This window comes from Dipodomys merriami, unplaced genomic scaffold (assembly GCF_024711535.1).
Source record: "Dipodomys merriami isolate MVZ:Mamm:240054 unplaced genomic scaffold, mDipMer1.0.p SCAF_48, whole genome shotgun sequence".
NCBI classification, from domain to species: Eukaryota; Metazoa; Chordata; class Mammalia; order Rodentia; family Heteromyidae; genus Dipodomys; species Dipodomys merriami.
In genome coordinates, this window is record NW_027206046.1 from 12,180,177 (window position 1) to 12,196,472 (window position 16,296).

Genomic DNA, 16,296 nt, shown 5'->3' on the forward strand with positions numbered 1-16,296 from the left:
AGAAGAGCAAAAGCCAATTGAAACAGTTGAGCTTAATTTAGGCCATGGTTTCTCCTTAGAAGTGATACGGAGAGGGTGGATGAAGTGCTTTAAACTATGTTGTCATCTGGCAGACTCAGCAGCCTGGACAATGACATGTATGGACATCCATATCAAATAATTTATCTTGTTGTAATAGGATGTGCGGAAAGCATGCAGAATGAAGCTTTTTTGATAGCTATGTGTGTCTCTTGGCAGTGGAGTAGTTCTGTGGTAGACAGCTGCTCAGCATGCAGGAGGCTCAGCCCCCAGCACCAGAAAGAAGAAAACACTGTATTAACACAGCCCCCACAGCCATCATAGGAAGTGGGTGGTAGTCTCATTTTTCAGACTGTACTGAGCCACTGGGAAATGGGTAGCTATCTTGGTAGTTTGAATTAGTAAGTAATAGATTAGGGACCCCCTGATGGCTGTGCTGTACACAACCTAAACGTTATACAGAGAGAGTTGGGACACCCCCACATAAGAGCACTGTCTACCTGTCCGTGAAAGGTGGCATTGGAAGAATGGAAATAGGTAAACGTTGTGTTGGCATATCTAAGTGGGACAAGTAGGTTTTAAAACAGGATTCCATTTGACTGAAAGGGGTATTTTGATGCCTAGGAGAATGTATGCAGGATTGTGAAGTGGTTATCTCTATGTGTAGTTTTATAGATGATCTTTGTGCTTACCTAATTTTTCTAACTTCTACAATAAATACGAATTATAATGTACCGCTTACAGTTAAAAGATAATAAAATGTTACTTGCTCATGCAGAATTGCAGATATGTAACGTAAGAAATGTCTTTATTTTTGTTTTTTGTTGGTTGTGGGGCTTAAACTGATGGCCTGGCCACTGTCCCTGAGCTCTTTTGCTCAAGGGTAGCACTCTACCACTTTAAGCCTCACTTCCACTTCCAGGTTTTGAGTGGTTAATTGGAGATAAGAGTCCCACACCTTAATTCTCAGAATTCAGCCTCCTGAGTAGGTAGGGTTACAGGCATGAGCCACTGGAGCCTAGCAGGAATATCTTTATTCTTTCTGCTCGTTAGGTTTATAGTAGCTGAACATTGTTCATAAGAGTTCATAAGTGCCGGCACCAGTGGCTCACGCCTGTAATCCTAGCTACTCAGGAGGCTGAGATCTGAGGATGGTGGTTCAAAGCCAGCCGTGGAGGAAAGTCCGTGAGACTCTTACCTCCAATAAACCACCAGAAAAACGGAAGTAGCACTGTGGCTCAAACGGTAGAGCAGTAGAGTGCTCGCCTTGAGCCTTGAGCTGAAGAGCTGAGGGACAGCGCCCAGGCCCAGAGTTCAAGCTCCACAACCGAGACACACACACACACACACACACACAGATTTTATAAGTACATAGTACTACTAATAATTTTTTTTCACACACACACACACACACACACACAGATTTTATAAGTACATAGTACTACTAATAATTTTTTTTCTTTTTTTTTTTTGCCAGTCCTGGGCATTGAACTAAGGGCAACTGTCCCTGAGCTTTTACTCAAGGCTAGCACTGTACCACTTGAGCCACAGCGCCACTTCTGGCTTTTTCTGTTTATGTGGTACTGAGGAATTGAACTCAAGGCTTCATGCATGCTAGGCAAGCACTGTATCACTAAGCCACATTCCCAGCCCAAGTGTGTATATATATATATATTTTGGGTCCAGTTGTGGGGCTTGAACTCTGGGCCTGGGCGCTGTCCCTCAGCTCTTCAGCTCAAGGCTAGCATTCTACCGCTTGAGCCACAGCGCTACTTCCGGCTTTTTTTCCCCCCTGCTTATGTGGTGCTGAGGAATCGAACCCAGGGCCTCATGCATGAAAGGCAAGCGCTCTACCACTGAGCCACCTTCCTAGCCCCCAAGTGTGTGTATTTTTTAAACTTTGATTCCTTACTATCATAGAGCATGTTAACCAAGAGGGAAAAATATCACAACTAGCTGTTTTGTTGTGTTTTCTTCCATTTTAAATACAGTATTCACCCCAGTTAGTTATTTTGTAGGTAGATAATTTTAGGCAATTTACTTAATCACTCTATGCCTTAGGGTTTTTGTTTGTTTGTTTTGTAAAATTGGGGTTGTTATAATACCCCTCTTTTGGTGGTAGGGATGAGTGACTGAACTAGTACATAGAAGATGATTAGAACAGTGTTTGACCCATAGTTAATAGCTCAGTAAATGTTGGTAATTATTATATAATCACAATTCACTATTCAGAAAACTTTTAAGATCTTTTGGTTTTGAATTAAGATGTTTTAATTAAGATGTTTTATCTAATTAAGATGTTTTGATCTATGCAAGGTAATATATAACCTTCCAAAGAGTTAACATTCCTTCCCTCCCTCCCTCCCTTCCTTCTTTCCTTCCTTCCTTCCTGATATATATATATATATATATATATATATATATATAGCTTAGGCTGGACTTGGAACTTAAGATCCTTCTTCCTCATCCTCCCAAGTGCTAGGATTAGTCCTGTGCCACTGTCTCTGGCTTCAAACACATTACTACTTCTGTAATATAATGTTTGGGCACTTTGGACTAAATGGGTTAATTCTGAACTGGCTTCGTGTACTTAGTTTTTGGCTAAATAGGATAATTTAGCATAATTTAGGAACACTTTAGGCTAAATGAGATAATTATAAAATAGCTTCATCTACTTAGTTTTACTACTTAGATGAGTTATTTTGGGTTTCAGAGGGTTTTTTTTTAATTTTGGAGGTGGACAAAACTGTAAAATATGCTGGGCATGATGGTACATGTCTGTAATCTGAGCACTCAAGGCTAATGCAGGAGGATATGAAGTTTGAGACCAGCCTGAGCTACAAAGTGAGATCCTGTCTCAAAATCAACCCAACCACAGACATGCACACATGAAACAAAAAGACTCACAGAACTCGTAGAACATTTACTACTGGATTTCAAGTTCCATTTTGTTTTAATATTAAAACACATCTTTATCATAGTATTTGATAACCTTAGAGTGCAAGGTACATGAAAAAATAAAAATTTAAAGAAGGAATTGCTAGTAGTGGTACATCCTGTAACCCCAGCACCGGGGAGCCTAGGGTAGGAGGAATGGAGGGTACCAGGCTAGTTTGGGCTAATAGAGAACTTACGTCTGAGTGAGCGGGTGAGATGAACATGGAGAGATACCATGTCTAAATAAATGAGTGAATAAATAATAGAAAAATAACCACCCTGTCTCCTTTGGTTAAGAAATATGTTAAACCCATCTGAGTCTGTGATTCTGTTACATAATTAGAATCTTTCCCCCCCCTAGAAAAAGGCCTGAGAGTTTTCCTAACACAGTTTAACTTGTTGAGGGATAAATACTTATACTGTGCTGGTTTACTACAAAAGTGATTCTATTAAGGATGTGGTGGGCTGGGCCATGACCCCTCCTTAGCACTCTTTCCCATTCTGTAGGGATGGAGAGTGAGGTGGGTATTTACTCTAGGCCATAAGATTAATTATAGTACTGGACTTTAGAATTAGGTCAGTTCTCACGATCAAGTATTGGATGTCCAGTTCCCTCTGACTCTGGTATTCCTTCTTATGAATAGCACAACTGATCCAAATAGAGGAAACATAATGTGGTGTATAAATGACTTACTGAAAAAGTTTCCTTTCTATCCTAGAGGACTGTATGAAGTCTTGTATCTTTGCCCGCCTGATCCATTACTCTCCCTGTATTCCTGTGTCCAGTCCGTCACAGGACACCCAGAGATTCTCTTCCTTAGTCCCATAGTCTGAATATTTGTGTCCCCCTGCCCCCCATATTAATACATTGAAGTCTAAATCTCCAAGGTGATTGTTTAGGAAGTGATTGATTGGGTCATAAGGGTTTTATAAAAGAGACTCCAGCCAGCCAGTATGCTCTTTGTGTGATGTGAGCTTATAGCAGTTTGCATGGCTGGTGTCTAAAAGTTGACCATTGCTAGACACGTGATCTGCAGTACCTTTTTAGATTAAGACTTTCCAGCCGGGTGCCACTGGCTCACACTTGTAATCTACTCAGGAGGCTGAGATCTGAGTATCATGGTTCAAAGTTAGACTGGACAGGAAAGCCTGTGAGATTCTTATCTCCAGTAAACCACCAGCAAATTGGAAATGGTGCTGTGGCTCAAGTGGTAGAGCACTTGCCTTGAGCTGAAGAGCTAAGGAACAGCGCCCAGGCCGAGTTCAAGCCCCACAATCGCCGCTTCCCCCCCCCCACACACACACCTTTTCAGCCTTGAGAATTGTGAGAAATACATTTCTGTTGTGTGTAAGGCACCTACAGACTAAGACACACTTAGCTTATTCAGTTTCAGTTCAACATTAGTCACTTCTTTTATATTTTACTGGGTTCCCATTGTCAAAACTTTCCACCATTGATTTCCTCCCACATGACAGTGTGTGTGTAGAGGAAGTTGAATAGCTAGGATTTCTGGGCCACTATAAGTTTAGGCTTCCAAGTGGCTCTTGCTATTTCTTGGCAGTCATTTTATTAGTCTGATACTTTTCTGATTCCTTACTTTTTTCCTCTTTAATTCTCAGTAGAAGCCATTGACTTTTACCTACGGGAAAAAAAATGTACTATAAACTTGTACATCTTTTTAAAAATTGTCACCAAGATGACTCAGTTTCTGTCATCTTATTTCGTAAATTAAATGAACATTTCCTCACTGGTCACTTCCTTCATTATTTTCAGTGTTTTTTCCTCCCTGCCTTCAATGTACAGGCTTCTGTCAACTTTAATGAACAGCCATTCCTGTTCTTCCCAGCTGTCTTCTTAATTTCACATAATTTAAGAACAGAGTCACTTGAATGCAATTTTGGCATAGTATGTTCCAGCTGTTATTTCCAAGGACATTTTTCTTGTCAATAATACAGGCTTCATCTTGATTTTATTTAGCCTAGAGAGATATATTACTATTGATTTTCACCCAGGCTGTTAACATTCTTTCTTATTTGGCTTTCATGTTGGGATATCAGATTGACTTCCTTTTCTGACAACTGCTTTTGTGTTTTCGTTATTGTTCCGTGATCCAGTCACTACTGTCATTTCCCCCGCCAATCCATGGTCCTTGGCTCCCCTTTCTCCAGTGTCTCTCAGATGGATGTTTTGTATGCTGGTGACTCAGTCCCCTGGGTGTCCTTTCCAGAGTTGTTACTCAGGTGGTTTACTGGATGTTTACATTGGAAGGCTCAAGGAATTTCCATCCCTATTAGATTTATTTTTACTCAGCCTCCTGTCTGCTCCCAGTTTTTGTATTAAATTCATTGTCATTATACTTGAACTTTGAAGTTGTCTATGATACATTGGTTTTCTTTTTTCTTTTTTTGGTGCGCAGGGTTTGGGTACTGTCCTTGAGCGTCTTTTGCTGTAGGCTAGTGCTCTACCACTTGAGCTACTGCTCTACTTCTGGCTGTTTTTAGTAGTATAAGTAGCGATAAGTGTCTCACAGACTTTCCTGCCTAGGCTGATTTTTGAACTGCAACCCTCAGATCTCACCCTTCTGAATAGCTAGGATTATAAGCGTGAGCCACTGGCACCTGGCTCTCCTTTATTTTGTATATGCATCAATCCACAATTTTTCTCACTTAGATCCTTTTTCCTTGTGTCTATTCTAGAGTACAGCTGCCCGAATAATTTTCCCCAAAACTTAGTGAACTTATTGTTACTAAACTGAAAATTCAAGGTCAGAACATGTGCTGTTGATCTTTGCACTCTCCACTGTGCCAAATAAAGTGAATTGAACCTGGGCTGAATAAATGTTTAAATGGATCACCATTTGCTCAAAACTTTGAATAACTCCCAATGCAGGGTAAAGTGCAAATTCTACTTTATGAATTTCAAACCCTTTCCTGTTACATTCAGCTTCTTCAACTTTATTCCTTACTCTGTAACATCATTAAGTTGTTTTCTTCATATACACCATGCCCAACATTTTGTGTTCTTTGTTTTTCTTTTGCTTGTCAAAGCCTGTTCAGAAATGATCGCCCTGTGCCCTGTTTTATGGTACTGAATAAAACAAGATCAAGTCCTTGTTTACTTTAGGGCTCCTGGGTAGTAGGGGATGGCTGCTATTATAGGCCTCAGGGTGTCCTGCAGTGAGGGAATGTGCCATGCTGTTATCTAAGTCAGAGGATTTCTAGGCAGAGGAAACACTGGCAGGAATTGTGTCCTGTTAGAAGAACTGCAATGCTTCTGTGGGAGAGGGCACAAGCGGCAGGAGTAAAGGAAATGTAGGGGAGATGAGGTACGTAGTGGGGGAGCTGATGGTGCCCATGTTCTTTTTCACTGACTACATCAATCATGAGAACTTTGCCCGAATGGCAGCTATAAACGTAGTTTTTGATTTTTTTTCACACACAGATGTATAATTGTTTGTCACAGAATTTACAGGCACAAAGTGCAAATGTCTATCTTATTTTTACTGTGCTAGGAATTGAGCTCAAGACTTTGTACATGTTAGGCAAGTTTTCTTCTCCTTTTTTTTTGGTCATTCATGGGGCCTGAACACTGGGCCTGGGTGCTGTCCCTCAGCTCTTCAGCTCAAGGCTAGTGCTCTACCACTTGAGCCACAGCACCACCTCCGGCCTTTTTTTTTTTTTTTTTTTTTTTTTTTGCATATGTGGTGCTGGAGAATCAAAACCCAGGGCCTCATGCATGCAAGGCAAGCACTCTACCACAGATCCACCTTTCCAGCCCCTCCTTAAGACTCTTATCTCCAATAAACCACCAGGAAACCAGAAGTGGCTCTGTGGCTCAAGCGGTAGAGTGCTTGCCTTGAGCTGAAGGATAGCGCCCAAGCACAGAGTGCAAGCTCCAACACCGACAAAAACAAAACAACAACAAAAACACTCAACTGGGCTGGGAAGGTGGCTCAATGGTAGAGTGCTTGCCTTGCATGCATGAGGCCCTAGGTTTGATTCCTTAGCACCACATTAGCAGAAAAAGCCAGAAGTGGTGCTGTGGCTCAAATGGTAGAGTGCTAGTCTTGAGCTGAAGCACTGAGGACAGGGCCCAGGCCCAGAGTTCAGGCCCCATGACCGACCAAAAAACAAACAAAAAAACCACTCAATTATGGACTGCTTTTGCTATAATCTATACATTCCTTTCAACCTCATTAATAATGTGTTAAAAATTGACACATAATAATTACACATTTACGGGGTATATTTTGGCATTTCAATACTTACATAAAACGTCTAACAATCAGATTAGGATAATTGGTATAAGAGTTACATCAGACCTCATTTGTGTTGGAAACATCCAGAATTCATCTCCATTCTCTTACCTTGAAATGTACAATCAGTTGTCATCAGCAACTTTTACCCTACTGAGGAATCAATCATCCTCCTATCTTCCTGTACTCCAGCACCCACAGGCCATCCTCCCTCCCTCCCTCCCTCCTCCACACTTTCCCAGGCTCTGTAAGTACTACTGTCCGTTCTTTGAGACCAACTTTTTGCTTCTTTGTGTATGATACTTGTCTCACTGTGCCTGACTTTTTGACTTAATGCCCTCTAGTTGTGTCTAGGTTACTGCAAGTGACAGAAATTCATGCGTTTTAGGACTTGGTGATCAGCTCTCTTGGCATACCATAAGTGCCATCAACTAGGTGGCTTACCAGAAACAGAAATTTATTTCTCATGGTTCTGGTGGCTGAGAGATCCAAGACCAGGAAACGGGTGGATCTTGTGGTCTTGAGGACCTGTTCCTGCATTATAGATAGAGCTTGCTCCCCGTGGCCTTCCATGGTAGAAGGGACTCTGTCACTCTTTTTCAAGGACACTACTTCCAGTCATGAAGATGGAGCTCTCATGATCTATTCAACTTCCCAAAGGCCCACCTCCTGATAATCATCATCAAGATAAAATAGAGGAAGGTTTCCCCAGCTCCACCCAGAGCTTGCAATGCAGGGGAACCAGAACATGGCATCTTCCCTTGGGTCTCCTCAATCTCTTTTATTTATTTATTTGTTTTATTTTGAGTCCAGTCGTGGGGCCTAAACTCTGGGCCTGGGCACTGTCCCTCAGCTCTTCAGTTCAAGGCTAGCGCTCTACCACTTGAGCCACAGTGCCACTTCCAGCTTTTTTCTTTTTGCTTATGTGGTGCTGAGGAATCGAACCCAGGGCCTCATGCATGCAAGGCAAGCGCTCTACCACTGAGCCACCTTCCCAGCCCTCCTCAGTAATCTCTTAAGAGATTACTGGTCATTTGATCTGTAATAGTGATTCCCCATCCTTATTCCAAGACCCTGCCCTACATTTAGCTACTACTTTTTTTTTTTTTTTTCCGGTCCGGTCATGGGGTCTGAACTCTGGGCCTGGGCGCTGTCCCTCAGCTCTTCAGCTCAAGGCTAGCGCTCTACCACTTGAGCCACAGTACCACTTCCGGCTTTTTTCTTTTTTGCTTATGTGGTGCTGAGGAATCGAACCCAGGGCCTCAGGCATGCAAGGCAAGCGCTCTACCACTGAGCCACCTTCCCAGCCCATTTAGCTACTACTTGTTTGCTTTTTTGATGCATCATTCTCCTCCCAGAACATAAACTCCGTGTCACCCACAATACTTAATGCCTCCAGGAGAAACATACCTATCATCCAATCAAGTGCTGGGAAAAACTTAAAGGAAAGGATTACTCCTTAAGCTATATTAAAGAACAGATCATTTTAAAGTGGGCCTGGCCTGAGTCTAGGGTGGGCACAAGGGAACATAGCCTCTCTTAGGAGGGAAAATAGCCTGAGGGGAGGATTGGGTTTGGGATAGGTGTGTACCTGGGGTGGGGGGGAGGGTGGGGAGATGGGAAGAGAATTGTTCAAAATGTGGTTGTCTAGATTAGGAGTTCGTGCTGGAGTTTGGGACAATTGATAGAAGGATTCATACTGCAAGGTGAGGTCTTCCACTTCCGCAGAATAAAAGATAAAAGTGTTCTGGGCTGGGAAGGTGGCTTATTGGTAGAGTGCTTGCCTAGTATGCATGAAGCCCTAGGTTTGATTCCTCAGTACCACCATATACAGAAAAAGCAGGAAGTAGTGCTGTGGCTCAAGTGGTAGAGTGCTAGTCTTGAGCAAAAAAAGCATGGGACAGTGCCCAGGCACTGAGTTCAAGCCCCCTGACCAACAAAATAAATATAAAGCATTCTTTTAGAATTGAAAATGAACTGTGATATTTTTCTCATAGTTGAGCCCTGTACAGATATAAAATAGTATTTTTCTATTAGATGAATTAAGTGGGCTACAAAGCTCCGTGCAGATAGTATGTGTGTAGTATGCTCATTTCATATAAAAATCATGATCTATGAGATCGAGGCAATTAGTGGGAAAGATAGAGGAGGGTGAGTTTGAGACCCTTGAGAGAAAAGGGGGAAATGCATGTTTTTGTTTTTTGGTCAGTCGTGGGGCTTGAACTTTGAAAATGAAAATTTAGTTCAGTCCCAGTCGATCAGTTCCTTAATCTTTAGATGAACATGAAAAATCTTACAAGGGCAAAGGCTACTATATATATTGTTGTTGTTGTTGGTCGTATGCCTGAACTCTGGGCCTGGGCGCTGTCCCTGAGCTCTTCAGCTCAAGGTGAGCACTCTACCACTTGAACCACAGCACCACTTCCGGTTTTCTGGTGGTTAATTGGAGGTAAGAGTTTCACGGACTTAACCTGCCCAGGCTGGCTTTGAACCTCGGATCCTCAGATCTCAGCCTCCTGAGTAGCTAGGATTACAAGTGTGAGCCACCAGTCCTCAGCTCACCTATAATTTTTAGAAGGTAATTTTTTTTTTTTTTTGTCGGTCGTGGGGCTTGAACTCTGGGCCTGGGCACTGTCCCTCAGCTCTCCAGCTCAAGGCGAGCGCTCTACCACTTGAGCTACAGCGCCACTTCCGGTTTTCCGGTGGTTTATTGGAGATAGGAGTCTCACGGTCTTTCCTGCCCGGGCTGGCTTTGAACCGCGATCCTCAGATCTCAGCCTCCTGAGTAGCTAGGATTACAGGCGTGAGCCACCAGCGCCCGGCAGAAGGTAATTTTTTTGTGTGTGCCAGTCCTGGGATATAAATTGAGGGCTTGGTGCCTGTCCCTGAGCTATTTTGCTCAAAGATCTACCACTTGATCTACAGCTCCCTTTCTGGCTTTTTTGGTAGTTTATTGGAGATAAGAGTCTCACTAACTTTCCTGCCAGGGCTGGATGAGCAGTGATCCTCAGATCTTAGCCTTCTATGTAGTTCTTTATCAATAAAGTAGTTGGTGAAGATTTTATTCCATTCTGGGGGCTGTTTAATTCTGGTAGCATTTTTTTTTTTTTGTCATGGGGCTTGAACTCTAGGCCTGGGTGCTGTCCCTCAGCTCTTCAGCTCAAGGTGAGCACTCTACCACTTGAGCCACAGCGTCACTTCCAGTTTTCTGGTGGTTAATTGGCGATAAAGAGTCTCATGGACTTTCCTGCCTGGGCTGGCTTTGAACTTCAGTCCTCAGATCTCAGCTTCCTGAGTAGCAAGGATTACAGGTGTGAGCTACCAGCCCCCGATTTAATAATAGTTTTGTTCAGTGGGCGGAAACTTTTTAATTTGATCTAATCCCATTTGTTTTATCTCCTGGGTAATTGGAGTCCTATTGCCAAAATAATTGCCTTTACCTGTATCTTCTAGTGTTTTCCTGTGGTGGTTTCAAACCACGTTTGGCTTTAATGTTCAGTCAGTACTATAATTCTCACAACTACTCTAGGAGCTATAAATTTCAGAAAATTCTAAACAGAATAGACTTTAAGTGTAATTACTGATAGTGATCTCTTGCCACCAGATGGCCCTGTGGGCAAGGATATATGAGCAGCAGCAGATACTTTGTAGTTGCTTTTTGGCTCTTGTTAAATGATGTTTTACTTGGAGCTTTTTATCAATAGTAAAGGGATCAACAGAACTGGCTTCTGTTTTCATCTGGAGAAGACAAATATTAAACTAAAATCAGTACATAGTATTTTCACCATTGTCAACACCCACTACAATTTATTGAATTACCTCATGTTTCTTTGTTTCGTGGGGGAGAAGTTATTTGCTATGCTTAAGAGTGAAATGTTCTTATCGCTAACCATTTGGATGATTTTATTTAAATCTAGCGCTGTACCTCTGAGGATTTAACATAGAATGAAGCTGAGTGGCGTGGAGACTTGACTTGCAGCTCGGCCCCCCTTGATTAGTGTTACTGTCTGAATGTACCCGGTTTCCTTGAGACTCACAAGTTCCTCTCAAGTGAGAATCAGAAATAATTGTTGTAATTTGGCATCTTTCATTATTTTCAGCTTTGCTAATTAATCTTGACACAAAACCAGAACTTGTTTGATTTTGATTTTGCCTGATCATGTTAGTCTATTGATTTTCAATCTTACTAAAAAAAAAAAAAAATTGTATATGACCCTTTTGCTACTTGAAATGGAAAGTCAGTTAAGATTTCTGTCCATATCATTTACAAACATGAATGTAACTTATAAAAATGTGTATTAAATCCATAAATACTAAAGCAGACGGTACCAGGTGATTTAGTGAGGTAAACATATGCTTGCATTTGTATATAGACCAATGTGTATGTGTGGTTAGGCCCCTGTGTCTGTAGGTTCTACATCCTAGCCAGTCACATTCAAAGTGCATGAAAAATGATGATAGGTTTTTTTTAACTTGTAATGACTTCTGTCATTTCCTAAAACAATTATTTATACACATTATATTCATATACATTATATTAGGTTTTTTGGTAGTCTAGAGATGGCTCAAAGTTTGAAAGGATGTGCATAGATTATATGCAAATAATTCTAGCACTCAATGTAAGGCATCTGAACATCCACAAACTTGGTACCTGAGTGAGTCCTGAACCAAGTTTCCCCATCTGATACCAGCCTACAACTGATTGATAAGATCTTATGTTAGTGATGCAGAACAGCCTACAACTGATTGATAAGATCTTATGTTAGTGATGCAGATACTGAAGTGACATTGACATTGGTAACACTAAAATACTCTTAGTACTAAATTCCCAACAAAGCATAGATTTATGGCATTCACGAATATCTAGAAAAAAATTAACTGAAAAAATACGTTTTGCTTGCATCTTAATTGGATTCTATCTAGTCTTAGATATCATCAATGGATATTAAAAATTATACAGAACATGTGACAGTTCTTTTCCACACCAAATTGTTCTGTTGCTAGACCTCTAAAATTTCCCACACTTGACCATCGAGAGACCCCCTACCTTTAATCCCCCAAAATGCCTCCACAAATGTCCTCTAGGGGGCAGTGCTGCTACCATTTGAGAACGTTGCTATATTAACCTATAGTATAATACAACTATGTTGCTCATGGAGTTTTAAAATCACAATAACTGACATGTATGCATTCTCAAATGTGATATATTTTGCATCCTAGAATTAGAGGAGTTGATTTGTTCAAATCCTTCATTGTGTTATTGCAGTGGACAAGGGACATAATTTGTCCCTTTGAGAAAGAGACATTTTATTTATTTATTTTATTTTTTGCCAGTCCTGTGGCTTTAACTCAGGGCCTGGGCACTGTCCCCAAGCTTCTTTTGCTCAAGTCTAGCACTCTACCACTTGAGCCATAGCACCACTTTGTGGCTTTTTCGTTTATATGGTATTGAGGAATCAAACCCAGGGCTTCATGCATGCTAGGCAAGCACTCTACCACTAAGTCACATTCCCAGTCCCTTTTTTTTCCCTGAGGCTTGAACTCAGGGCCTGGGAACTATCCCTGAGCTTCTTTTATTCAAGGCTAGAACTCTACCACTTGAGCTACAACACCTCTTCCAGCTTTTTCTGTTTCTGTGGTGGTACTTCATGCATGGTGGTACTAGCTTCATGCATGCTAGGCAAACACTTACCACTAAGCCGTATTCCCGGCCCAAGAAACATTTTAAATTAGGAAAGCAGTGTAGTAACATTACATAAACTAACATTTGTTTTATATATATTTTAACTTAAGTTAAAATTTTGAGACAGGAACTTGCTATGTAACCCAGGCTGCCTTGAACTCATAATCCCCTTGCTCAGCCTTCTTAGTGCTGGTATTACAGGTGTGAACCATAGTACCCAGCTGATATTTTGATGTTTTTGTTTTTTGCAATGCTGGGGATCGAAAGCAGGGCCTTGCTTGCATATTCTAGACAAGTATTCTTCCATTGAAATACATTCCCAGCTCCATTGCATGTCCAAATATGAAAATTTTGGTTTTATTGGTTCTATTGTAACATGACCTAAGTGGTTTATGCTATAAAGCTTCAAAACGAATTTAATTATTGCAGCTTGTTCTATTAAGTGATATAGCATTTTCCTACCTATAGATACTTTTTTTTTGTTTTTTGTTTTTTTTTGGTCAGTCTTGGGGCTTGAACTCTGGGCTTGGGTGCTGTCCCTGAGCTCTTCAGCTCAGGACTAGCACTCTACCACTTGAGCCGCAGTGCTCAAGTGGAAATAAGAGTCTCATGGACTTTCCTGCCCAGGCTGGCTTTGAACTGTGATCCTCAGATCTCAGCCTCCTGATTACAGGCTTGAACCACTGGCACCCGACTTACCTATAGATGCTTTATATTATAAAAATGATATATGTCAGGTATATATATGCTGTCTCATAGATTTTTCTGCCTGGGCTGGTTTTGAATCACGATCCTCAGATCTCAACCTCCTGAGTAGCCGGGATTACAGGTGTGAACCACCAACACCCTGTGAATTTACTGGGTTCTTGCTATTTAATTTGTCCCCTTTTATATAATTAAGACATTAATATTTCTTCTAGTCATTTTAAAATTATTTTATTTAGGTTAGTCTCTTTAAATATCTATATAGAGAGAAGATATTCATTCTGGCTTACTAGTGAGATCTGTGCTTTATTCAATAGCATCTTTAGATTGAGTATTTTCATGGAATGTGAATTGTGTCCCTTTCTGGAAAATGTTAATTTAAGTGTATGTTTCATGTCCTCCAAGTGTAGAAAATTAGTATTTTAAAATTCTCAATACATTTACTATTGCAAAAAAAAGTTAAGATAGGCTTATTCTAATTTAATTTGTGCCAATAAAAGAAGACAGTATTTTTGTTTTTGTTTTTTTTTGTTGGCCGTGGGGCTTGAACTCGGGGCCTGGGCACTGTCCCTCAGCTCTTCAGCTCAAGGTGAGCGCTCTACCACTTGAGCTACAGCGCCACTTCCGGTTTTCTGGTGGTTTATTGGAGATCGGAGTCTCACGGTCTCTCCTGCCCGGGCTGGCTTTGAACCGAGATCCTCAGATCTCAGCCTCCTGAGTAGCTAGGATTACAGGCGTGAGCCACCAGCGCCCGGCTAAGAAGACAGTGTTTTGAACCTCATTTACTACTTCTTCTTCTTTTTTTTTTTTTTTTTGGTTGTGGGGCTTGAACTCTGGGCTTGGGCACTGTCCCTGAGCTCTTCAACTTAAGAGTAGTGCTCTACCACTTGAGCCACATCATCACTTCTGGTTTTCTAGTGGTTATTTGGAGATAAGAATCTCACTGATAGGGGCTGGGAAGGTAGCTCAGCGGTAGAGTGCATGCCTTGCAAGCATGAGGCCCTGGGTTCGATTCCTCAGCACCACATAAACAGAAAAAGCCGGAAGTGGTTCTGTGGCTCCAGTGGTAGAGCACTAGCCTTGAGCTGAAGAGCTGAGGGACAGCGCCCAGGCCCAGAGTTCAGGCCCCATGACCGGCAAAAAAAAAAAAAAAAAAGAATCTCACTGATGGAAAAAAAAAAAAAAAGAATCTCACTGATGTTCATGCTTGGGCTGGCTTTGAACTGCAATCCTCAGATTTCAGCCTCCTGAGTAGCTAGGATTACAGGCACGAGCTAGCTATCAGTGCCAGGCCTGGACCTCATTTACTTCTATAAAAAATTTTATGACTATACCTCTTTCATTTAGAACCATTTAGTTGTCAGTTTTATTTCTAGACCTGCTTTTCTCGGCTAACTTGCCTCTGTGGTCTTTATTGGATGTATTTGAAGACTTTAATAAACCAATTTTATTCTAGGTTAAATGCTTATAAAGAAAGACAATCCAGGGGCTGGGAAGGTGGCTCAGTGGTAGAGCACTTGCCTTGCATGCATGAGGCCCTGGGTTCGATTCCTCAGCACTACATAAGCAAGAAGAAAAAAGCCGGAAGTGGCCCTGTGGCTCAAGTGGTAGAGTGCTAGCCTTGAGCTGAAGAGCTGAGGGACAGTGCCCAGACCCAGAGTTCAGGCCCCACGACCAGACCAAAAAAAAAAAAAAAAAAAGACAATCCAAATAGCAGTTGGTTTTGTGTGATCTGTAGTTTTTGCCTCTGGAAGGAATAATTGAAAATGGATTTACTAATAAAAATCATGTCACAAGATGTAATTGGAGGTTTTAACGTCCACTTTCTCTTGTTTTGTTTAGATGTCCCTGGTAGATTTGGGAAAGAAGCTTTTAGAAGCGGCACGTGCAGGTCAAGATGATGAAGTTCGTATTTTGATGGCAAATGGCGCTCCTTTTACTACAGACTGGGTAAAGAATGACTTTAATTTTGAAATGTTTTTGTTTTTTTCTTATGTTTTTTTCAGATGCAAATTTAGTATATTTATAAGTGATAAAAACAAAAAAAATACTTCTCAAGTTTTATAATTATGAAATGAATGGTCAGTATTTTCTTTGATATTAGACATCTTTAGCCAAGTACTCTATCCACAAAAATTGGACTGTGAAGCCAGGCACCAGTGACTGACATCTGTAATCCGGGCTACCCAGGAGGCTGAGGATTGAGACTTGAAGCCAGACTGAGCAGGGTTTCCTGTGAGACTCTTACCTCCAATAAAATATTCAGAAAAGGCCAGAAGTAGTGCTCAAGTGGCAGAGCAAAAAGAAGCTCAGGGACAGTGCTCAGGCCTTGAGTTTAAGGACTGGCAAAAAGAAAAAAAAACAAAAAACAAAGCTGGAGTTTGAGATTTTAAAGTACATTCGTATGGGATAGTCAATATATAGCCACTCTGGATTCAATTTAACAGTCTTAAATAGCACAGATAGAATGTATAATTCAGAAAATAAGAGATGGGAATTATTTAATTCCTTTTAAAAAGCAAAGAAATTTGCATTTCAGCTAATTACCATTAATAAACATTGCTCTACAAAAAAATAACGAGGTTGTACATATCTATAATCCTAGCACTTGAGAAGGTGAGGCAGAAACATCTCGAGTTCTAGGCCTGCCTTGGCTATCCAGCATGACCCTGTATTAACTAGCTAACTAACATATGA

The 16,296-nt window shown here is 41.1% G+C and overlaps 1 protein-coding gene across 8 annotated transcripts in view; it reads left to right on the top strand.

The window, feature by feature from the left end:
• The window catches only part of Gabpb1 (GA binding protein transcription factor subunit beta 1), a 41,994-nt gene that overhangs the window by 4,741 nt on the left and 20,957 nt on the right, over positions 1–16,296 (top strand). For 3 of the 8 annotated variants that reach the window (XM_069995433.1, XM_069995426.1, XM_069995428.1), the window contains exons 2-3: positions 11,129–11,261; positions 15,442–15,549. In XM_069995433.1, coding sequence (XP_069851534.1) covers positions 11,223–11,261; positions 15,442–15,549 — 147 coding nt within the window. In that variant the 5' untranslated portion in view covers positions 11,129–11,222. Of the gene's footprint in view, positions 1–235; positions 556–8,872; positions 10,040–10,814; positions 11,262–15,441; positions 15,550–16,296 lie in introns of those variants that run through there. The other 5 variants (XM_069995432.1, XM_069995431.1, XM_069995430.1 and 2 more) reach the window with 4 other exon arrangements.